The sequence below is a fragment of the Mastigoproctus giganteus genome, chromosome 2 (assembly GCF_048544385.1).
Source record: "Mastigoproctus giganteus isolate SK-2022 chromosome 2, ASM4854438v1, whole genome shotgun sequence".
NCBI classification, from domain to species: Eukaryota; Metazoa; Arthropoda; class Arachnida; order Uropygi; family Thelyphonidae; genus Mastigoproctus; species Mastigoproctus giganteus.
Window position 1 is genome coordinate 255,421,046 of NC_143576.1, and position 24,979 is coordinate 255,446,024.

Consider the following 24,979-nt stretch of genomic DNA (forward strand, 5'->3'; position numbering starts at 1 on the left):
TAATAACATTAGTCCACGTTGAGCAGTGTCCATTGATTACCACTCTCTGTCTTCTGTGTGTCCTGTGGCACAATCTTAACAATCAGACACGTTTTAGTTGACTGTACCAGTTTTAGAAATGCTCGTTTTACCGCTTTTAACCATCTGACTGAGCCGTATACACTCAGTCAGATTTTATCCGACAATGACCATGTGTCTGCTATTTATAATTTCCTAAAATCAGTAAACCTTTTTAATCATATTTAAAAATCTTATTATTTTAAGATTTTCCATTGTTACTTATTTACTGATATTTGTCTGTTACAGTTTATACTTGTTTTTATAACCTGACGTAGTGACCTAATTCAGTAGGTCACTGAAACTTTTTTACCTTTTATGACAAGGTTTTGGCGCATTATAGCCATAGTTGCTGATGCGCCAATAAAACTCAACCAACCAACCAACCAATCTGTCTTCTGCCACTCAACCATCCCCTTATCCATAGCAGCAATTTGCCTCCAATGCCACACTGCTCCAATTTGTGCAGCAGTCTTCCATGTGCAACAGTATCAAAAGCCTTTCTAAGATCCAAATATATAATATCAAAGTTATTCCCTGCATCCAGTTCTTTTGTGACTACATCATAGTATCCAATCAAATTGGTCAGGCAAGACCTGCCCTTAACAAAACCATGCTGCGTCTGAGCTATAACTGAATTCTTGTCTACATGATCCTGCAGTGCTTCTTTAACCAGTGCCTCCATTAAGTTTCCTCGAACAGAAGTTAAACTAACAGGTCTATAATTACTTGTGTCAGCCTTTGATCCTCCTTTGTGAATTGGGGTTACATTTGCACATCTCCAGTCTATGGGTACCTCCCCTGAGTCCAAAGAAGCTCTCATAATTATGGCTAGGGGTTTGCTTACTTCCTTTGCTGCTTCCTTTAATATAACTGGATAGATCCCATCCACCCCAGGTGCCTTTTTATGTTTATCCTCAACAATCTCTCCTCCACTTTCCTCTCAGTTATTACAAAATCATCTAGCTCACTGCCAATGTCTAATTTACCTACGTCATTCTCCTTCCTGAATAACTCCTCATGCGTGAATGTAGATGCAAAATACTCATTTAGATTGTTAGCTACCTGAGCAGGATCCTCAACTGTTGAGCCATCAATATCCAGTGGACCAATCTGATTCATCCCTTTCCTTCTTGAGTTTAAATAGGTAAAGAACTCTTTTCTGTTTTTCTTTGCATCCTTTGCCAAAGATTTTTCGTAGTCTGCCTTTGCTTGCCTAATCTCCTTTGTGACTTGGTTACAGACCAACTTATATTTATCATAGGCTTCCATGTCGCCCATTAATTTGTATGTATTCCATGCATTTTTCTTCTCTGCCACATGTCTCATTAGTTCATCTGACAACCATTTAGGCCTAAACCTTGAACAATATTTCTTAGTTGGTATGTAAAGCCTGGATTAGTTCCTTGATTAGTTCCTTGAATGCTTCCCATTTTGAGTTTGCTGTTGGTAACATCATCAGTTGGTCCCACTGTATAGAATTTAAATACTGTCTCAGACCATCATAGTCGCCTTTACGAAAACAAAAACCCTTCCCTTTACCTCTGATGGTAGTTACCTCCTTGAGTAAATCCCACTTCAACACACTGTGATCACTGCCACCTAGTGGTTCATTTATCTGCAGATTCTTAATGCATGAAGAATCACTACTGATAATCAGATCAAGAGTATTGCTCCCTCTTGTTGCCTCACGAACATGCTGATGTAGAAAACAGTCATCCAATAAATCCACAAAAGCCTGGCTAGTGTGTGAGTGACCAACCCACAAATTCCAGTCAATATCTGGGAAATTAAAATCCCCCATTATAAGACTCTCTGATTTACTGGCCCACTCCATTTCCCTGTACAATATCTTATTATACTTATCAGAGTCATTAGGCCTATAGCACACTCCTACTCGCCGCCTCCGTAGCCAGGTGGGAAGGAGCAGCAGTGCGTAGCACACGCTTCTTGATTAGACCGGGGTTCGAGCCCGTCACCATCAAATACGGAGGATGCGGAAAGGTCAGGGAATGACCACCGCATATCCTGGAGCAATATGGCCTTAGTTGCTAATGCTCCTAAAAACCAAATAACAAACAAACAAACAAACACTCCTACTCTCAATTTTGATTTCCCTATGCTTATGTCACACCAAACTGACTCGACACTGCCCTGTCCATCGATGTCGACTAGCTTCACTTCCTTGGATTTTATGTGTTTCTTAACTAATAGCATAACCCCTCCTCCCCTCCTGTCCTGTCTATCCTTTCTATACACATTGTATTCCCCAAATTCCAGTTCCGCATTCCTTATATCTGTGTGACACCACGTCTCTGATATCCCAACAATATCTGCCTCTGATGTTTTGAGCAATACCTCAAATTCATCAAATTTTTTTACCAAACTCCTAGCATTGGTGTACACGGAAGTATGCATGCACCTGTTTCTATTCTTAGGTACCCTAACACAACCCATGTGTTTACTTGTACCGCAATGACTCCCAGCAGTCTCTGAAATATCCTGCATCTTGTTTTTCAGGCTTCTGCTCATTTCAATAGAAGCAGTGCAAGAATCACTTCCACCTCTGCCAGTGACTACTGTTAATCTATTAGTCCTTGTATTCCTCCCCAACTAGCAGTTTTCCGACCCACCTAACACTGCCTCGACAGCATCAGCAAAAATTCTTGCACCCTTTCTATTTAAGTGTATCCCATCCCTGTAGAAGCAGTCTCTCCTGTTAACAAGTACAGACCAGGCTGAAAAAAATTCTAGCCCTTGAGCCTTGCACAATCCCTCCAGGGCCGAATTGATCGGCAAGGCTCTCATCATATACTCCCTCCTATCGTGTCTGGGCAGTATTGCAGACACTTTCAAATTCAACCCTAATTCACGGCTTTTTTTCAACAGTGACCTGTACTTGCTAAGTAATTCCGCCGGTCTCCTACTCTTAATATCATTAGTGCCAACGTGTACAACTATATCACCTTTTGTGCCCTTAAAAGATGATATCCGCTCTACAACGTCATCAACCTTTGCCCCTGGCAGATATACCCTGGTCCTATTCCACCTATCCTTTTTACAAAGCATGTTCCCCGTTTCCCTGACAATAGAGTCACCAACAACTACTAGTTACTGTGGGACCAGCGCATTCTGCCTAGGGGGCTGCCTCTGTGTTGCATGATGACCAAGTGCAAGCTCTGGCGTTGTTGTGGGCAGCTGAGAGCTTGATGGGCCCCTCAATTTATTTCCTTCGAGGGCATCCACCCTGTCCTTCAAGCTCTCATAAAGGCCAATAACAACGCTGAGTTGTCGCCTGATTTCCTTGCACTCCTTACATCGTGCACACACAAAGACATCCCCCTTGGCAGTATCATGTCCCGTACCCGACTGCTCCGCAAACATCAAGCAAACAGTGCATTTTAAAAGACTGTGATTCAGAGGGCAACTGCCCCCCTCAGTTCTCCCCTGGGCCACAGCACTCCCATTAGCTTGAGCCTTTTGCTTTGCTGCTCTGGTCTGAGTCATGATTCCGATTTAATTCAATAAAATTTCAATTTCAGAACAAAATTAAATCCTTAAGTTATATCCCAATCAGTTATAACGCTATATTTATTTTTTCGGTATCGAGCGTTTTCTACGAGTTCCCTTTATACAACTTCCGTATCACGTGTACCACTACAGTTATGTATTAATTATTTGTTACGGTTAAGTCGTTAATATATATATATATATATAGTGTTAAAAGTACAATTTAATTGGCAATAAAGTTTATCAAGATTAATAGATTTACTGATTAATTGACAATATTATATTATGCACTATACTACACTAAGCTTATGCTATCGTGTAAAAATGGCGGGAATTCACGAACGGTACTTCTACGGACTCGTAAGTATTGATTAGCTTCCAAATCTCGCTATCTCAATTTAGAATAAACTAAGGATCCTGACTAGGTCTATAATCTACTTATAGAAGATAATTTGATATAACAATTGGTTAATAAATTAACTAAATTTGGTTAAAAAAAAAAACCTCTCGTTCAACGGAGCTGCAATTTGTAGCACGTGGATTTGATACCGTTACCGATACTATGTTATACCTACAAAATCTCTGTCTAAGTTAAACTTTAAACTAAGTATTGTAACTAGGAATATAAAGCTACTCTAGAAAATAAGTTAATATGCCAATTTAAGCTAATAAATCAGAAAATAAATCAGGAAAAACTTCTCTGTTCCAAGAGCGTCAAGGAGCTTCGTCCGCACAGGCTAGCCTCGTTCCCGAACACCCTCATTATTAATAATGAGCTCCAAAGCTTGTGTCTTATGTAGGAGATTATAATCTATAAATATTCACAAAATATTTAAATGGTGAAAATAAAATTACACTGTGCAAAGTTCTTATTGTTTTCTACAGGATTTTGTTCAATGATTGATTGATTTCATTTTGATAACAGATTTTGATGATTTCTAGGGTTTTCACTGCTGACAGAAGTAGGCGCCTCCGTAGCCAGGTGGGCAGGAGCAGCAGCGCTTAGCACATGCTTCTTGATTAGACTGGGGTTCAAGACCGTGAGCCCTCAAATATGGAGGATGCGGGAAGGTCAGGGAATGACCACTGCATATCCCTGGAGCAATATGGTCTTAGTTGCTAATGCTTCAAATAACAATAACAACAGTGCTGACAGAAGTAACACCTTGAAATTTCTCTATTATCTAAGATTTTTGAGAAATTTCAATTTTTATGTTGTTAAACAGTTTTTCGATTAAAAAATTAAAAAAAAAAAGTGCTTTTGTTAAGATATTGAATTAGGAAAATTCAAAGGATATATGAATATGAGGAATATACACAGGGCTTTTAAATTCAGACTGGAAGTCAAAGTGGCACGCTAACTTTCTCAGATGTCTAAATCATTAAAGCATAAGATAGATGAATTAGTGTTACATTCAAGAAGATACATTAATATTAATTTGAACTACCTTGCAACATGAAAAAGGATATTAAGACAATCTGCAAAGGAGTCAGGGTATAGGATGAACATATTTTTGGAATTTTATATTGCAAACATTATAATGTGAACAAAGAGTGTACAGAAAGGAGGTTACTAAAATGATTAATGAATATTTCATGAATAAAAGAAAATTGTAACTGAAATATGTCCAATAATGAAAAAGCATTGTTTTCTCTATGTAAAAGATGAAAAATTAAAGGATTTGTAAAAACTACTGGTTAGAGGTAATATTTAAACCTATTAACAAAATGTTTAAGGATGCCACTTCACTGAATAGGTATTTTGAATCTTCATTCACAGATGAGAAATTCTTTAGGGAATATCTAAAAAAATTTTTCAAACTCTGATAAGAAGCTAAATGATCTTGTGTTAACTGAAATCATTGTGGAAGAGAAATTGTTGAAGCCGAACATAAAGTCACATAGAGTGGATGGGATCTATCCAGTTATATTAATATAGAAAAGGAGATAAGTAAAACCATAGTCATAATTATGAGAGCATCTTTGGATTAGGAGTGGTCCCTGTGGACTGGAGATGTGTGAATTTTATCCACAATTCACAATGAGAGATCAAAGGGTGACATGAGTAATTACAGACCTTTTAGAATAATCTCCCGTTCCAGTGAAAGTAATGTAGTCACTGGTTAGAGAAAGTAATGCAGGGCCATCTAGACAGGGATGCAGTTATACTGCAGTCACATCATGGATTTGTCAGTGGGTGATCTTCACTGGTGAATTTAATTGGATACTGTGATGCAGTAACAAAGGAACTGGATGCAAAAAAATAATTTTGATATATATTTGTATTCTAGGAAAGCTTTTGATACTGTTGCACATAAAAGATTGCTATACAAATTGTAGCAGTGTGGCATTAATTGCAAGTTACTGCTATGGATAAAGGAATGGTTGAGTGGGAGAAGACAGAGTGGTTATTAATGAACACTGCACTTCACGGACTAATGTTATTAGAAGAGTCCCACAGGGTTCAGTGCTGGACCCATTGTTGTTTTCTTTATTTATTAATGATATCAATGAAGGTATATCTGGTTAAATATCTAAGTTTGTTGATGATACAAAGGTTGGCAGGGTGGTTTTAATGAGAGTAATGATGCTCTGTTACTGCAACAAGATCTAGAAAAATTAGAAAAATGGGCTGAAAAACAGCAATTGAAGTTTAACATTGAGAAAAATGCAAGGTACTGTATATGGGTAGCATAATCCCTGATTAACATACCAACTATATGGTAGTACACTTAGAGTAGTGGAAAATGAAAAAGACCTGGGGCTAATTGTGCAGTCAGATATGAAGTTCTCTGAGCAGTGCAGATAAGCTGCCAGGACAGCTCATAGGGTTTTATCAATGATATACAGGAATTTTTCCAGCTGGAATATGAGGCAATTATCTCATTGTAGAAGGCAATGGTTAAGGTGCATCCTGAGCACTGCATTCAGGTCTGAAGGCTTCATTTTAGGCAGAATGTAGAGATGCCAGTATGTGTCTAGAGAAAGGGTAATGAGATTGATGAGTGGAACAAAATGGCACTCTTGCTAAGAAAGACTTCAGTTCATAAATTGGAACATAAAAAGACTTCAGGGGTGCATAAATTGAAACTGAGGAAAGATGGTTGCAGTATAGATGTGCAGAAGTTTTGTGGGCAGTTTGAATTAATTCAAGAAATAAACTATCGGAAGAGATGGATATGTGATGTGCAATTTTTTTTTTTTTTTTTTTTTTTTTTGCTGCATAAGCTGTCTTGCTTCTTTTTCCACTACTAAGACTAATTTCATACAACCAATGATCATTTTTTGACAGTAGAATTAAAGGGCACCGAAACATGTTGAAAAAGGTAAAATCACAATATCAGAGGTTGCTGAGCATTCATATTTATGTATGTAAAAAACCCATTTCACAAAAAAGAATATTAAAATTATTGGGATGAGATTTTACAAAAAGGAATATTAAAGAAGTGATATGCATGCAGAAATTGCATGATTAAAAGAAACAATGGGAGAGATATGAAGATTGTTGGGATTAATATTTTTGTCTTTTCGGCAACAGAATACTGCTGAAGACAAACTGAAAAGGTCATTAGCATTAGTAGAGGCATATGATGCAAGAAAGCAAGCTTATTTAGCATCAGCCAAATAAAAATACCTTCCCGTTTCACTCATCCATTCACTCCAGAAGTTTGTCTTGTTCAGCTTGAATTTATTTAAGCTGTCAACTTCCACAATGACAAATGGAAGTTTGTTCCAGCAATCAAACACCCGCTGGCTAAAGGCAAATTTTCACACATCTATTCTACAACTGTTTTTTTTTTTTTTTTTTCCCTCGCTTTTTTTCCCATTATATATATGAGGTCAGCGCTTTTACTGTTTCGGCATGAAATTTTTACGGCTGGATGCCCTTCCTGACGCTAATCCTCACCCTTTATCCAGGCTGGGGATATGTTGTAGTCATTCCCTGACCTTCCACATCCTCCGTATTTGGTGGTCACGGGCTCGAACCCCGGTCTAATCAGAAGCATGTACTATGCACTGCTGCTCCTGCCCACCTGGCTACGGAGGCGCCTGTTCTACAACTGTATTTCCTCAATTTGAATTTATGCTCCTTCAGTGTGGAATCTGAGCAAGAGGAAGAATCCCATCAGCATTGAGCTTGCTCAAACCATTCAAGGCCTTATACACCTCAATCAGATCACCCCACAGGTGCGTAGACTCCAGACACTGCAATTTACAGAACTTAAGCCTACCTTCGTAACAGCAACCCTTTGTTCCACTCTAATCTCATTGCCCTTCTCTGTACTCATTCTAGTAGCTCAACATCTTTCCTAAAATGAGGCCTGCAGACCTGTATGCAGTACTCAAGATGTGGCCTGACCATAAGGCGATTATCCCCTTATACAAGGGGATAATCGCCTCCTTATCCCTGCTAGCAAAATTCCTATGTATCATTGACAAGACCCCATGAGCTACTCTTGCAGTCTGTCTGCACTGCTTAGAAAACTTCATATCTGCAATTATGCTGACCTGCGTGATAACATTTCAGTAAATTGCTCCTTGCATTTATAGCTTACGATCAAGGTACTATTAGAGGCTTTGGAACATGAAGCTTAATAAATGAAGATTATGAAATTTGTTAATTAACAGTATGTACAGGTGACCCCCGCTTAACGCTGATAATTTGTTCTGGAAAAACAGAGTGGTAAGTGAATCAGAAGCGGTAAGTGAAACAGCTTTAAGTGAGTGCCATATTCCTGTAATGTAACATATGCATTTTCGTTACATTACAGGAGCCATAGGATATTTCCTAATGAACAATAAACAGTAGTGAAAAAGATGCACAAATGTCGGTCACAACATTCAATATTCATAAATTTTTACATATAAAATATTCTCCATTACATATGTATATAATTATGTAGTAAGTAACTACATTACGTATCAAAATTAAACTTAAAATGCCAATTAAAATCATGAATTTATTAATCCCTGGTTTTTTAGGAGCATTAGCCACTAAGGCCATATTGCTCCGGTGGTCATTCTCTGACCTCTCTGCATCTTCCGTATTTGGTGGTCACAGGCTCGAACTCCAGTCTAATCAAGAAGCGTGCCGCTCCTGTCCACCTGGCTACGGAGGCGCCACCTGCTCTAGTAGCCCATCTGCACTATTAGAGAACTAAAGCATATCCTCAGAGAACTTCATATCAGACTGCACAATTACCCCTGGATGTTTTTCATTCTTCACTTTCCTGAGTGTAGTACCACACAGTTGGTATGTTTCTCTTGAGTTATGGCTACCCATATGCAGTACTTTGCATTTGTCAGTTAAACTTCAGTTGCCATTTCTCAACATATCTGCCTAACTTTTTTAGATCCTGTTGCAGTAGCATACTGTCTTTAATGTCATTAACAGCCTGCCAACCTTTGTATAATCTGCAAACTTGGACATTAAGCCTGCTATATCTTCATCGATGTTATTGATAAATGCACAAAACAGCAATGGGCCCAGCACCATACTCAGGTGGCCTCACTAATAGCATTAGTCCATGAAGAGCTGTGTCCATTTATTACCATTCTCGTCTCCCACTCAACCATTCCTTTATCCATTGTAGCAACTTGCCCTTACTGCCATACTGCTCCAATTTGTACAGTAGTCTTCCATGCGCAAGTGTCAAAAACTTTCCTGAAATCAAGTATCGATATCAAAATTATTTTTTGCATCCAGTTCCTTTGTAACCACATCATAGTATCCAATCAAATTTGTCAGACAAGGCTTACCCTTAACAAACCCATGCTATGTCTGAATTATTACTGCAGTTTTGTCTAGATGATCCTGCAATACTTCTTTAACCAGTGACTTCATTATTTTCTCTGGAACAGAAGTGAGCAGGAACACCAGCAGTTGAACCATTGATATCAAGTGAACCAATCCGATTCATCCTCCTTCCTTCTCGAGTTTATATAAGTAAAGAAAGCTTTGCTGTTTTTCTTTGCATTCTTTGCGAAGGATTTCTCGTAATCAGCCTTCGCTTGTCTAGCCTCCTTTGTGACTTGATTACAGACTAGGTTATATCTACCATTGGCTTTCGTGTTGTCTGATGATTTATATGCAAAGATTCCATGCATTTTTCTTCTCTGTCACAAGTCTCATTAGTTCATCTGACATCCAATTAGGCCTAAACCTTGAACAGTATTTCTTAGTTGGCATGAAAAGCCTAGTTGCTTGCATGATTAATTAGTTGAATTCTTCCCATTTAGATTTTGCTGTTGGTAACATCATCAGTTGGTCCCACTGTATAGAATAAAACCTGTCTGAGATCACTGTAGTCACCTTTACGAAAGCAAAAACCTTTCCCTTTACCTCTAATGGTAGTTCCATCTTTAAGTAAATCCCGCCAACTGGGCTAGCCGGGTGGGTAAAGTGCCTGCCTGGCAACCCAAAGGTCGCGTGTTCGAATTCCGCCTCGGGCTTGGGTCAAAGTACTGCAAAAACCTTGGGAGGTGCATATGGCCACAGAAGCCGATGCACCAACAACTATCCAAAAAAAAAAAAAAAAAAAAAGTAAATCCCACATCAGTACACTGTGATTACTGCCACCTGGTAATTCCTTTATTTGCAAATTCTTAATGCATGAATAATCACTGCTGATAACTAGATCAAGAGTGTTACTCTCTCTCTCTCTCTCTCTCTCTCTCTGGTTGCCTCTCTAATGTGTTGCTGTAGAAAACAATGATCCAATAAATCCACAAAAGTCTTGCTAGTGTGGGTGACCAACCCACAAGTTCCACATGTGGAATATACTTTAAGATATAACTACTGTTAACGGTGAGAATTAAGGGTATTTTGCTTTGTAAAGGCAACAACAGAAATATTTTAAACAGAATTTAAATTTATTATTTATTTCAGTGGTACCAATTGATAATGTTACCTATGGCAAATTCTAAATTGTAGGCATTGAGGGAAGTAATCATAGAAGCTACTGAGCTTTTTTATATACTAAGAGATATTGTTCAAGTTTCGACCTGAGTGAATGTCAGATGAACTGATGAGACTAATGAAAAAGAAAAAGAATGCATGTAATGATAAATATTAGCAGGGGATATGGAATCTTACATCAAGTACAAACTAGTTTTCATCAGATCACTAAGAACATTAGGAAAGTTAAGGCAGATAAGAAGTTAAGGAAGTTAATGAGTAGTCCTTGGCTAAGTATGCAAAGGAAAGCACTAGAAGGAAAGGGATGAACAACATTTTCCTGTTAGATATGAATGCCATTATTAGTGATGATTCTGTTCAGGTTGCTGACAAACTAAATAAATATTTTGCATCTACATTCATGCATGAAGAAGTGTTTAGGGATGAAAACACCAAAAGTATACCAGATTATAACTGGGAGCCAAATGATTTTGCTATAACTAAAAAGAAAGTGGAAGATAAATTGCTGAAGCTGAAACTAGATATGGCACCTGGAAATGACGGAATCTACTCAGTTATATTAAAAGAAGCAGCAAAAGAGCAAATCAGTTGCCATACTTATGAGAGCATTCTTGAATTCAGAGGAGGTTCCTATAGATTGTTGGTATGTGAATGTGTCTTCTTTCACAAAGGGGGTCAAAAGCAACATGAGCAATTATAGACCTGTAAGCTTGAATTCTGTTCCATGAAAAATAATGGACTCACTGGTTAAAGAAATATTGCAGGAATGGAATTATGTGAAAATCACAGAATGGGTTTGTTGTGGGGAAAACCTCTTTGACCAATCTGATTAACATTAGTAGTGTCATATGATGTAAGAAAGCAAGCTTATACATGCTTGCTTTCTTGCTTGAAATATAAAGGTTAACATAGTTGCTCCACAAATCTTCAGTGATGTACAATTTGTTTTAGCACAGATATAAACAAATTGTGTCATATAGAGGTAAATAGATTTGTAAAATCATAAGTTTCAATACTGAATATATTAATATTGTTTGGTTATTGTTGATGGGAGAGTATTGAAAATAGTGTTGAGCAAATTAAAAAATTGCATACCTGAAGATAGCAACCACTATTTTTAGCACTGGTAATAAATCTGAAACTAACAGGATGCTTGTGAAACTTAGCAGTCATATAAAATAAGGCAGTGTGGAGTTATGTATTTTAGCATGAAGCTTTTTATGGAAGGCTATAGTTTTTTAATTGTAGTATTAGGGCTAAGATTACAATGTAAAAAAGTAGAGCTATTTTATATTTCATTTTTAAGTGTAGTGAAGTAAAACTGCTTAGAGAAAATGGCAAAGTTATTAGAGGCTTTGTCAAAATATGTTATTTAAAATATGATATTAAGTTAAGTTTATTCCAAAATACTTTATTTATAAATATACAAATATAATTGTGTGTTGTCAAATATATATATAAGTTTGTATTAATATATTGAATAAAGTATGCATAAATGGATGTGAAAGTTACACAAAGTGCCAGTAAGAGGTTACATTTAATATTCATTTATATATATACAGTCAGACCTCTATATAAAAATCGTTCCCTTGACAAAATTCGTTATACAGAAATTTCGTTATAAAGAAATATGACCTTTTCAACAATGAAAAATACTGTAAATTCAGAAATATAGTAAAAGATGGGAAATAAATCAGAAATAAGTGGGAATAGTTACAATTTCTAACATTTTAAAATAATTTATTAATACATACATATTAAGAAATGGCTATGTACATGATGTGCAAAATATATTAGTACACTTTTAAGAATTATGTTGTAAAATATTTAGTTATTTTTTGTTGTACACTGGATTCTATTGTACACCGTTTATAAAAATGTCCTAATTTGTTTAAACTTTAACCACTAAGATATATTTTCTGTTACATTTTCTTCCCACTGAAGGCCTCGATGTAAAGTTTCAAATGCTGCCAGTGTTTCTTGTTTGGAGTATTTAATATTGCCTTCATTTTCATCCAACTCATCATCAATATTGTCACTAGTTCTTTAAATATGCTCCAAAATATTGGAGTCACTCGGATATTCGGCTATTATGACATCATTATCAACTCCTAAAAATTCGGCAAGAACAATTTCTCCACTGATCAAACCTCGCTTGGAACTTTTCCCAAGGTTGCTCAATGTCTTGTAGTAGGTCATCCCTCTCATCTCTGTTAATTAGCATTTTAGCAAAACCTGCTTTTACGAAACAATTCTTAATCGTTGTTTCCATTACATCTTAACTCTACACTTTTGCCAACTCTGATATGCACATCCACAAATCTATAACAGAATCTATAGGTTGGTTGGTTGGTTTCTATTCTCAGTATAGTTTTTTTCAGTATGAGCCTTCGGTAGTGCATTTTCAAATTCTTGATTATGCCTTGGTCCATTGGCTGCAGTCATGGCGAGATTTAAACTTGTGACCCTAAGCTATAATATGTATGAGGCCCTTCTACCTTACTGCTCACCTGTGACAATATTAAAAAAGGATTTTTTAAGATGGAGCGAGGCCCTAAGCTGTAGCTTGTTTAGCTTATATGTAAATCCGGCACTGGCTGCAGTTAAGATGAATTATTCAGAAGGAAGTTGTCTGCATGGGTAGCACAGTGGTATCGTCACCGTCCTCCTCACACCAGATGGAAAAGGCCCGGGTTCGAATTCTGTCGATGATGCGAGGAACTTTAATGGGCTTTTTTCACACCATGGCTGAGTTAGTCAGTTTCAGGCTTAGATAGCAAGGTTCCCCCCCCCTATAAACTGGGGTTTTTTGTCCAGCAAAACAGGCAAATCGACCAGAGAACCCATGCGATTTGTAGACACAAATATGGGTTAATGTAATCAATTACAGGATCCTAATATAAAAATTAAAAAAAAAAATAATAATCAGAAGGGAGAAAACAAGCTTCACACTTGTAAGTTTCGAAATGACGTAGTGAAGATGGGCAGGGCAGTTGTCGACAATCAATGCGATTTTTCTGTTTTCTTTGATCATCTTTCTATTGAAATTTAAAATCCACTGCTCAAAAATTTCGCTTGTCATTCAAGATTTTTTATTGTAGTTGTAGTCCAACTCTAACGACTTTACTCCTTTGAAACATAGGGGCTGTTTACTTTTGCCTACTACTAAAAGCTTCAGTTTTTCATTACCAGCCATATTTGCAACCAAAAGAGTATAATGCTCTCCTTACTATTTTTGCCACCTATGCATTTATCACCTTTAAAAGTCACTGTTTTGTTCGGTTTTATATATTCCATTTAAAAAATAGACCTGTTTCATCAATGTTGAATGTTTTTTGATTAGTAATCCTCAATTTTTTTTTTTTGTCCTCGCTTTTTCCCGTTATATATGGGGTCAGCTTTTTTTTATTGTTTTGGCATGCAATTTTTACAGCCAGATGCCCTTCCTGACACCAACCCTCACCCCTTTATTCGGGCTGGGGATATGCGGTGGTCATTCCCTGGCCTTCCGCATCCTCCATATTTGGTGGTCACGGCCTCGAACCCCAGTCTAAATCAAGAATCGTGTGCTACGCACTACTGCTCCTGCTCACCTGGCTATGGAGGTGCCAGATTAGTAATCCTCAATAATTTTTTTCAAAACTGTTTCTTTCCAATGGGTAGTCTTCTTCGATTGCAATCAGAAATAACTCTTTCTGATTGCAATCGTCACTTTCATCAGAAATAACTTTTTCGAGTAAGTCATGACTCTCTTTAAATTTGTCCAGCCAACCAGAACTGGCTTGAAATGTTTTGTGCCCCAGAAAAGATGCTTACTTCATAGCCTTTTCTTTTATTAATAGCCCTGATAGCGGCATGCTTTGGTCTCGAATGAACTTCATCCACTTAAAAACTGCTTCATCTACATCTTCCTAAAGGCATAATTTCGCACGCTCCTCCCGACTGGGTCCCATTTCCTCAAACAGTTTGAAAATCAAAACACGGTTTTTCAGAATGGTTGAAAAACCGTGTTTAAAAAAAGAAAAATGGTTTTTCTTTTTTTAACGCTCCGATCTACACTATTAAGCACTTCCATTTTTTCATGCCACACTCAAGGACTTGCACAGCAGTTAAAACAAAGCTGAAATTAAGGACCACTTGTAGCTACCATGTAAAGAGACAGGTGAAATTTACTGAAAGTGTGGATGATTCATTTCTTCGAAACAACAGATGAATTTCCAAGATAAAGGAAAATCACTCTCTCCTAATTCTCTAATAGAATTCTTATGGTAGAAAATAGGTTGACCGGAGCCAAAGCCCCATCAGGAATATGCCTTAATTAGCATTAGCAGAGGCATTTGATGCAAGAAAGCAAGCTTATGCAGCATCAGCCAAAAAAAAAAAAAACCCACTTCCACTTCACCCCTCTGTTCGTTCAAAATATCTGTCCAGCTGAGCCTTAAACTTATTTAGGCTATCAACCTCCACCACAAGGGATGGAAGTCTGTTCCACCAACCAACCACCCGCTGGCTAAAGGCAAATTTCCGCATGTCTATCCTACATCTGTCTTTCCTCAATTTGAATTTATGCCCTCTCAGGTGATTTTTTTGAGCTAGAGGAAGAATCCCATCAGCATTGAGCATGCTTAAACCATTCAAGGCTTTATACACCTCTATCAGATCACCTCGCTGGTGCCTAGTCTCCAGACACTGTAATTTGCAAAACTTAAGCCTTTCTTCGTAAGAGCACCCCTTTGTTCCATTCACTAATCTTGTTGCCCTTCTCTGTACTCGTTCAAGCAGCTCTACATCCTTCTTGAAATGAGGCCTCCAGACCTGTATACAGTACTCTAGGTGTGGCCTGACCATTGCCTTAAAAAATGGAATAATCACCTCCTTATCCCTGCTGGAAAAATTCCTTTGCCAATGGCTGTGAACAACTGACCAGCAGGACTTCTCGGTATAGTAGTGTTTAAGTTGTATAGGTTTTACTTCTTTTTAGCCATTGCTGACACTCTGCTGGGCAAAGGCCACTCCCAGAACCTTCCATCTTTTTCTGTTGCACACCATGGTTGGCCCATACCCTCCTGCAGGGTTTTGCAGGCACCATTAAATTGTAAAATGTTTTAGCTCTTAATTCGTGGAATTAACACCTTTAGCTATTAAAGCTAAAGGGATTTAGCTCTTAATTTGTGCTTTCTACAGTGTCAGCTCTATTGCCTAAATGCCAGAGGTGTGAACATTGCATAGCCAGGTCTCTTGAAATCAGTTCATTTTATGGAAATTTTCTTCGTTATACGGAAACTATTTTCAATGTAATGACCAAGGGGAAATCAAAAGTTTGATACATAGAAAATTTCACTATATGGAAGTTCATTAAAGAGAGGTCCGACTGTGTGTTTCTGTATATATATATATATATATATATATATATTTTATTTTATTTTTTTTTTGCCTATTATTATCAGAATTCAATTAGTTGTATTTTCATTCCTTTTCTAATCTAGAATTTTTTCATAGGCAGTCATTTAATACCTACTATAAGGCAATGCACAGTCAGCTTGCTGAAGGTATGAAATTATATTGTGCAAAGAATCGAGGAGATACTGGTGAAGTAAGTTAGTTCTCTCTCTCTCTTTCTTTCTGTTAGTGGTTAGAGAGTCTATTATGTTATATATTCTGTTTATGGCATCATTATACACAGGGTCTTTTAGAATTACATGGAAACAAATATAGGATTAAACAACATGTCTAAAAGATATATATATATATATTTTTTTGAGACATTAAACATTAATCATAAATTACATGGGTGTTTTCCGGTTACCAGAAGCAAAAACAGGTGTACATACAAGGGGGATCAAAAAGATTTTCCCCTATGTGTCCCATTTCCCCTGATACGTTCTACATGTCCCAGGAGGTTGAGATTTGGAACATAGGGTGTCTATAGATTATTAACTTGAAACCAGAGCTAAAATGCTCAATACGTTCTATGGTGATATCAATATTTGTAAAAGAATAAGAGAAGTTTACCTCAGTATGATATGTAGAACACTTCCTTATGATACTCTCCAGAAATTAAAATCAAAACAATTAAAAAATCAAAAATCTTACATTTTTTACTTAATTTTTAATTGCATTAAATTGATTTTTAATTGTGTTCATTTTATTTTTAATTATTGTTAATTATTTCTTACTGTAATGTAAGATTTTTATTTTTTAATTGTTTTCGTTTTAATTGTGTACTCAGTATGATACGTAGACGTGTTCTACGTATCATATTGAGGTAAACTTCTCTTATTCTTTTACAAATATTGTAATAGGTATTGTAAATCAGTCTACTACACTTAATAAAGCAACTCAAAAAATTTCTTATCACACAACCACATTTCAGTAAACTTTCATATGGGCAGGTTTAGTTGCACATGGAATGGCAAGATGGTAGCCAATTTCATTCTAAGTAGTAGTAGTAGTAGTGGCATGTGATGCAAGAAAGCAAGCATATGAGCTTATGCAGCATCAGCCAAAAAAAAAAAAAAAAAAAAAAAAAAATTACAAAACAATCCCCTCTAAATATTTGTCCAGTTCCTCCTTAAATTTATTTAACCTATCAACTTCCACAATGACAGATGGAAGTTTGTTCCAGCAATTAACCACCCGCTGGCTAAAGGCAAATTTCCGCACATCTATTCTACATCTGTCCTTCCTCAATTTGAATTTATGCCCCCTTAGGTTCATAATCCGAACAAGTGGAAGAATCCCATCAGAATTCAGCGTGCTCAACCCATTCAAGGCCTTATACACCTCAATCAGATCATCTTGCAGGTGCCTAGTCTCTAGCTGCTGCAATTTGCAGAACTTAAGCCTCTCCTGGTAAGAGGATCCCTTCATTCCCCTCACCAATCTTGTTGCCCTTCTCTGTACACACTCAAGCAAATCTACATCCTTCCTGAAATGAGGCCTCCAGACCTGCATGCAGTACTCAAGGCGTGGGCTGACCATTGCCTTATACAGAGGGACAATCACCTCCTTTTCCTTGCTAACAAAATTCCTGTATATCATTGACAACACCCCATGACCTGCCTGGCAGCCTGTCTGCATTGCTCAGAAAACTTCATATCTGACTGCACAATTACTCCCAGGTCTTTTTCATTTTCTACCTCCTTAAGTGTACCACACAGTTGGTACGTTTCTCTGGGGTTACTTCTATCCATATGCAGTACTTTGCATTTTTCAATGTTAAACTTCAGTTGCCACTTCTCAGCCCATCTGCCCAAATTTTCTAGATCCTGTTGCAGTAACATACTGCCATTACTGTCATTAACAACCCTGCCAACCTTTGTATCATCTGCAAACTTCGATACTAAGCCTGATATACCTTCATCAATATCATTGATAAATATACAAAACAACAGAGGACCCAACACCGAACCCTGTGGGACTCCGCTAATAACATTAGTCCATGAAGAGCAGCACCCATTGATTACCACCCTCTGTCTTTGAAGTAGTGTTTGAAGCATCTCTTGAAAAATGACAGTCATTGCCTGTTCAGTCTGGTCTTTTAACTCTGTGACGTTAACTTTTTTTGTCCTTTACATAGTAATAGTAGTGGTGGGGGCAAATGAAGCAAGAAAGCAAGCTTCTATAGCATCAGCTAAAAAAACCCCACACACTTCACCAATCTATACCCTCCAAGAATTTATCTAATTCCTTTATTCAAATTATTTCAATTTCAAATTCAATTTATTTAAACCATCCACTTCCACAACAACGTATTGAAGCATGTTCCAACTTTCAATCACCCACTCGCTGAAAACAAACTTTCTGCACCTCTGTCCTGCAACCATTTCTTCCTCAACTTGAATTTATGTCCTCTCATGTGCATAGTCCCAGCAAGAGGAAGAATGCCATTAACATTTAGCATACCCAATCTATTCAAGGCCTTAACACCTCATTTAGATCTTCCTCATGTGCCTAGTCTCCAGACACTGCAGTCTGAAGAACGTAAGCCTTTATAGGTAAGTGCACCCTTTTGTTCTCGTCACCAGTCTTGTTGCCCTTCTCTGCACCCATTCCGGTAGATTTACAGCCTCTCTAAAATCAGGCTTCCAGATCTGTACACAGTACTCAAGATGCAGCCTATCCATGGCCTTGTAAAAGACATGCTGTCCTGGCAGGCATGTCTGCACTGCTGAGAGAATTCCATATCTGACTGCAAAATTACCCCCCCTGGTTTTTTTTTTCATTTATCACTACCCTGAGTGCAGTACCACACAGTTGACAAGTCACTCTGGGATTACTGCTACCCATACGAAGTATCTTGCGTTTGTCAATGTTAAACTTCAACTGCCATTTCTCAGCCCATCAACCTAATTTTTCTATATCTTGTTGCAGTAGCATAGTGCCATTTCTGTCATTAGCCACCCTGCAAACCTTTGTATCATCTGCAAACTTGGACATTAAAGCTCGATTATGGCATCATCAGTATCATTAATAAATATTGAAAACAACAATGGTCTTAGCACTGAATCCTTGGGAACTCCACTAATAACACTTGTCCATGAAGAGCAGTGCCCATTGATAACCACTCTCTGTTTTCTTCCACTTAACCATCCCTTTATCCATAGTAGTAACTTGCCCTTAATGCCACATTTCTCCAATTTATGCCGCCTCCGTAACCAAGTGGGCAGGAGCAGCAGTGTGTAGCACATGCTTCTTGATTAGACCGGTGTTCGAGCCCATGACCACCAAATACGGAGGATGCGGAAAGGTCAGGGAATGACCACCGCATATCCCCGTAGCAATATGGCCTTAGTTGCTAATGCTCCTAAAAACCAAATAACAACATAACATAACAGCTCCAATTTATAGACCAGTCTTTTATGTGCAACAGTATCAAAAGCCTTCCTGAAATCCAAGTATATGTATCAAGATTAGTGACAAATGGGCCTGGAGTACTGGGGTCCATAGTTTAATAATTTCAAATAGATATTTACAGTATACCCAGTTATAAAATATAAGTACAAATTTAGTAGCTTTCGGAACACGTGTCCCTTTATCAACTGTCCCTTTGTCAGTTGATAAAGGGACACGTGTTCCAAAAGCTACTGAATTTGTACTTATATTTTATAACTGGGTATACTGTAAATATCTATTTGAAATTATGTATCAAGATTGTTTTTTGCATCCAGTTCTTGATCACTGTGTCATAAAACCTATCAGATTGGTTAGACAAGACCACTCCTTAACAAATCCATGCTGTGACTGCAGTATAATTGCATTCCTGTCCAGATGATCCTGCATTACTTTTTTAACCAGTGACTCCATTATTTTCCCTGGTCTGCAATACCCATGTCGCCTTTCAATCCCCCTTTATGAATTGGTTATACATTCACACATCTCCAATCCACAGTGACCTGAATCTGAGGATGCTCTCACAATTATGGCTGAGTGTTTGCTTAAATAATTCTTTACAATGGAACCATCCGGCCTATCCATCAGTTAGGAAATCACACATGCCAGTTCCAGTGTGGTGGTGTCCCATCTTGCTGATATAACACCTGTGGCTGTATATCTTCCAACTGAAGTGCAGCATACAATTTGAGCAGATCCAGGTAATTTGCAGAGTTCGCAGTGTTTTTGTGGAAGAAAAGTAGCCCAATCATCTGGCTGACAGTGTGCACCACACGTTTACCTTGGGGCTATCACGCCCATGTTTGCAAAGTGACTAGTGAAATTTTCAGATCCCCACATGCAAAAATTGTGTCTGGTAACTTTACCAGACAAATGGAATGTTGCTTCATTGCTGAAAACATTTTCCAGGTAAACACTTCTCAAATTTCTGTAACTTTATCTGCAAATACACTAGGCATACCTGCTCCTTTCTAGTGTAGCACACTGCCAGTTTCTTGAAACCATTTCAATCATCACCTCATTGATTATTCCTTAGCAGGATCTTTCTGGAATTCCCATTGAAAACATTTTTTTGCAGTCACTGGAGGTTTGTTATATTACAACCACACATGCATATATTATTTTTTCCTGCATTGTCAGCATTTTAATGCTGTACTGTTGTGATGCTTGCTGGAATTAAGGCTGCCAAATGCATGAGGTAAAACTCATTGAGTTGCTTTAAATGCAGCAAACCATTTTAAGATATCTATTACAATAAAAATATAACGAGTTTCATAATCAGGGGAATAATTTATAGACACCCTGTATCTTACTCCTTCTCTATGTAGTCGTCGCCACCGAAAGTGACACATTTCTCCCATCTTTTGTGGCACTTCCTTTTGCCATTTTTGTAGGTCTCACCTTGCTCTTGAAACCATGCTTCTGTCACTAAAATTACCAAATTACCTCTGCATTACCAAAACAAAGCTTTTCATGCAAAAATGATTTCAGCTGTGGAAGAAAAAGGTTAGAAGGTGCCAAGGCAGTAAAATAAAGTGAGTGTGGCAAGATCAGTGGTTGTTACAGTACTGTGGGCTGTTGCTTTGTTGTGAAGCAAGTGACACACCTTTGCTGAGCATTCTGCATTGCTTTTCCTCAATTGCTATATGTAATTGCTTCAATAAATTGCTGTAGTAATGGTCATTGGTGGTAGTATCCTTCACCAGGCGACCTGTGATAATAATGCCCATCTCTTCCCAGAAAACTAACAGCAGCACTTTCCTGCATCTGGTTGCACTCTAGCCTTTTTTTTGAAAGTTAGTAATGATGGATATTTCCAATTTTTTTTAAACATGTTTTGTTTCTGGGCCATACACTGTAGGCATTTCTTTGTGGATAGTCCTTGGCTGTTTGCCTTGCAAAAACAGGAATTTTTTTAATAATGGATCGATATTCGACTTTATCCATGATAACACCCTGTGACACATTTAGCTGTGTAACAGAAGAAGCATAAGAGTTAGAGCAATGAAAATTCTGGCATATATTACTAAATAAACAAGCAGTACATTCAATAAAACATAATGTTCACAGAGAATACATAGGAGGTTAAGGAAAAAATTTTTGATACTCCCTCTCTAGTACTGGCTTGTACATTAACGCTAGAAGTATATAGTAAATAAACTTGAGGAATTTGAAGTATTGGTTTGGTCATGAAATGTGGTCATTGTATGGATATCAGAAACAGGTGCCACTAATATATATGAGGTGCAGAATTTGAATATGGGGAGCGCAATGTTTACAGAAAGGACAAACAGGAGGAAGGGGAAAGAGTTATCTTCTCAGTTAAAAAGCACATGGATTCTAAAGCAGTACACCCAGTTTACATAGGGGGATAATGTAATGTTGAATCCTTGGTGTGACACAAACACTGGTAAAACAAAAATGGGTAGGGGTATATTATAGGTCAAATAACTGTGATGCATATAATGATGAGCTATACAGACAAATAGAGTGGGCCAGTAAATCAGAATGTCTTAGTTATTTATTTACAATCTTCTCACCTGCAGGGCACATAGACTGCTGAGAATTACTGAGAATCAATACAAAACAATCACTAGTATTAAAATATATACAAATTTTGGATTAACAAAACAGAGGAAAGAGCAGTTTCTTACATCTAATTGGTTTAAGTGTAAAATCAGTATTGTGATTATCCAATACCTGAAGGAAACAGAAAAGAGAACTTCCAAGTAAGTGTTGAGTATGAGGGACAGGCAGTAAGAAATTAGTTTCATAACAAGAATTCATCCAGGGTATAGTGAAAGGTATTATAATGGGGGACTTTAACTTTCCAGATATTGAATGGAACTTGTGGGTTGGTTGGTCACACACACACACACACACACACACACACACACACACACACACACACACACACACACACACACACACACACACACACACACACTAGCACAACCTTTCAGGATTTATTGGATGACTGCTTTCTACACCACAGCATGTTATAGAGGCAACAAGAGAATGCAATTCTCTTGATCTGATTATCTTCCTTGACTCTTCATGCATTAAGCTGCTGCAGGTAAAAGAATCACTAGGAAGCAGTAATCACAGTGTACTGATATGAATTTACATAAAAAGGTAATTACTGTCAAGGATTATGGGATAGGATTTTGTTTTTTTTGTAAAGATGACTACAGTGGTCTTAGACAGTTCTTAAATTCTTTTCAGTGGGACCATCTGATGATGTTGCCAACTGCAAATTCTAAATGGAAAGCATTCAGGGAAGTGATTGTAGAAACTACCAAGCCAAGCTTTTCATACCAATTAAGAGATACTGTTCAAAGTTTCAACCTAAATGGATGATAAGTGAACTGATGGGACTAGTGAGAGAGAAGAAAAATGCATGGGATGATTATAAATTAGCAGGCGATATGGAAACCTAAGCAAGTACAAACTAGTCTGCAGTCTGGTCACTAAGGGTGTTAGGTAAGTTGAGGCAGATTATGAGAAAGTCTTTGTCTAGGAAGGCAAAGAAAAGTAGCAAAGAGTTCTTTATTTATGTTATTGCTAGAAGGAAAGAAATGAACCACATTGGTCGACTAGATATGAATAGCATATCTAGTCACAGTGTAAAATATTTTTGTATCAATGCTTATATATGAAGAAGTTTCTGTGCATGGGCATACCAGAAATATACTAACTTATAACTGGAAACTGAATTATTTTGTGATAACTCAGAGGAAAGTTGAAGAAAAACTGTCAAAGCTAAAAGTAGATAAAGCATGTAGGGCTGATGAAATCTATCCAATTATATTAAAGGAAGCAGCAAAAGAGGTAAGTAAACCTTTAGCTATAATTATGAGAGCATCCCTGAATTCAGGAGCTGTCTCTTCAGATTGGAAAAGGGCAAATATCTCCCCTATTCATAAAGGGGATTAAAGGGAGAAGTGAGTAATTATAGACTTATAAACTTGACCTGTTCCAGGAAAAATAATGGAGTCAGTGATCAAAGATGTTATGCAGCAATTACAGAACAGATTCATTAAGGGGAGATCTTATCTGACCAATCTGATTGGCTACTTAGCAAAGCTTCAAAGGAACTGAGTGCAAAAACTAAATTTTGAAATCATAGATTTCAGCAAAGCTTCTGATACTGCCACATGAAAGACTGCTATACAAATTAGCGGATTAGGGATAAGTTATTGCTAAGGATAAAGGGATGATTGAGTGCCAGAAGGTAGCGAGTGGTTATTATTAGGTACTGGTATTCTTGGACTAATGTTATTAGTGTATTTCCTCAGAGTTCAGTGCTGGACCCTTTATTATTTTCAGTATTTAGTAATTATATTGATGTAGACATATCAAGTTTAACCTCTAAGTTTGCACATAATACATAGGTTGGCAGGATGGTTCATTTCAAAAATCAGGTTATGATACCTGAGCATGACCTAGAAAAATTAGTCAGTTGGTCTGAGAATTGACAATTGAGGTTTAATTGAAAAATGCAAGGTACCAGATACAAGTTACAGTAATCCCATAAAAACATAAAAGTTGGGTGGTACTACACTCAAGGTAGTGAAGAAAGAAAAAGAACTAGGAGTAATTCAACAGTCTGACATGACGTTTTTTTAGCAGTGTAGAGACAAGTTACTAGAATATCTCATGGTGTTCCATCAGTGATATACAGCAATTTTGCCTGCAGGTACAAGGAGGTGATTGTGTTATTGTATAAGGCAATGGTTAGGTCACATTATGAGTACCGGAAACCTCATTTTAGATAGGAAGTGGATCGGTTGGAATGGTTGTAGAGAGAAGAGCAGCAAGATTGGTTAGTATGCAAACGAGTACTCTTACCATAAAAGACTTCAGTTCTGCAAATTGTAGTGTCTGCAAACTAGGCACTGCTGAGTGGACCTGTTTAAAGAAGGTCTTGGATTGAGTAAATTAAATGTGGATTTCATCCTAACTCTTGCTCAGATGATCCACATAAAGCGGTGCAAATTTAAATTGAGAAAGGATGGTTGTAAGATAGGCATATGAAAATTTACTCTCAGCCATTGATTGCTTGAACAAATTTCCATCCAGTGTTGCTGAGGTGGGTTAGTTTGAATGAATTTAAGAAAAAAAATTGACAAATTATTAGAGGGGATGGATGGATGAGGTGAGTATTTTTTTTTATTATTTATTTATTATTATTATTTTTTTTTAAATTTATTTTATTATTTTTTTTTTGCTGATGCCATACAAGCTTGCTTCCTTGCATCAATTGCTACTACTGAATATAAATCATAAAAATAAACTGAAAGCTGGCCAGACCAAGGATTTGCTTTGAAAGACAAGTAGCCCTCTTTAAACATTGCAAACTACTGAAAGTCTCTGAATTTAAAGCCTTTAAAGGAAACTATCTAAAGCTGTTCAAAGGGACTTCCATTTTGTGTTTATGTAAAATGGAGTTATAGTGCAGCATTTAGTGATGATCTGTGATTCTCTGGCATGTCTTCTTGTTTCAGGAATATTCTTAATGGTTTCAGCAGCTTTCAAAATATAATTTCTCTGTTTATCTTGCATGGTGTGATATGCATAGAATAAGCCATTCTTTATTAT

General features: G+C 37.3%; 1 protein-coding gene across 1 annotated transcript in view; it reads left to right on the forward strand.

Annotated features, from left to right (window-relative positions):
- Window positions 1-16,220, forward strand: part of LOC150090398 (Fanconi anemia group D2 protein-like) — a 38,508-nt gene extending 22,288 nt beyond the window's left edge. Inside the window, exons 5-6 of the mRNA XM_090390300.1 lie at window positions 15,986-16,079; window positions 16,170-16,220. Of these exons, the coding sequence (XP_090246426.1) occupies window positions 15,986-16,079; window positions 16,170-16,220 (145 nt within the window). The remainder of the gene's footprint in view (window positions 1-15,985; window positions 16,080-16,169) is intronic.
- The last annotated feature ends 8,759 nt before the right edge of the window (window positions 16,221-24,979 follow it).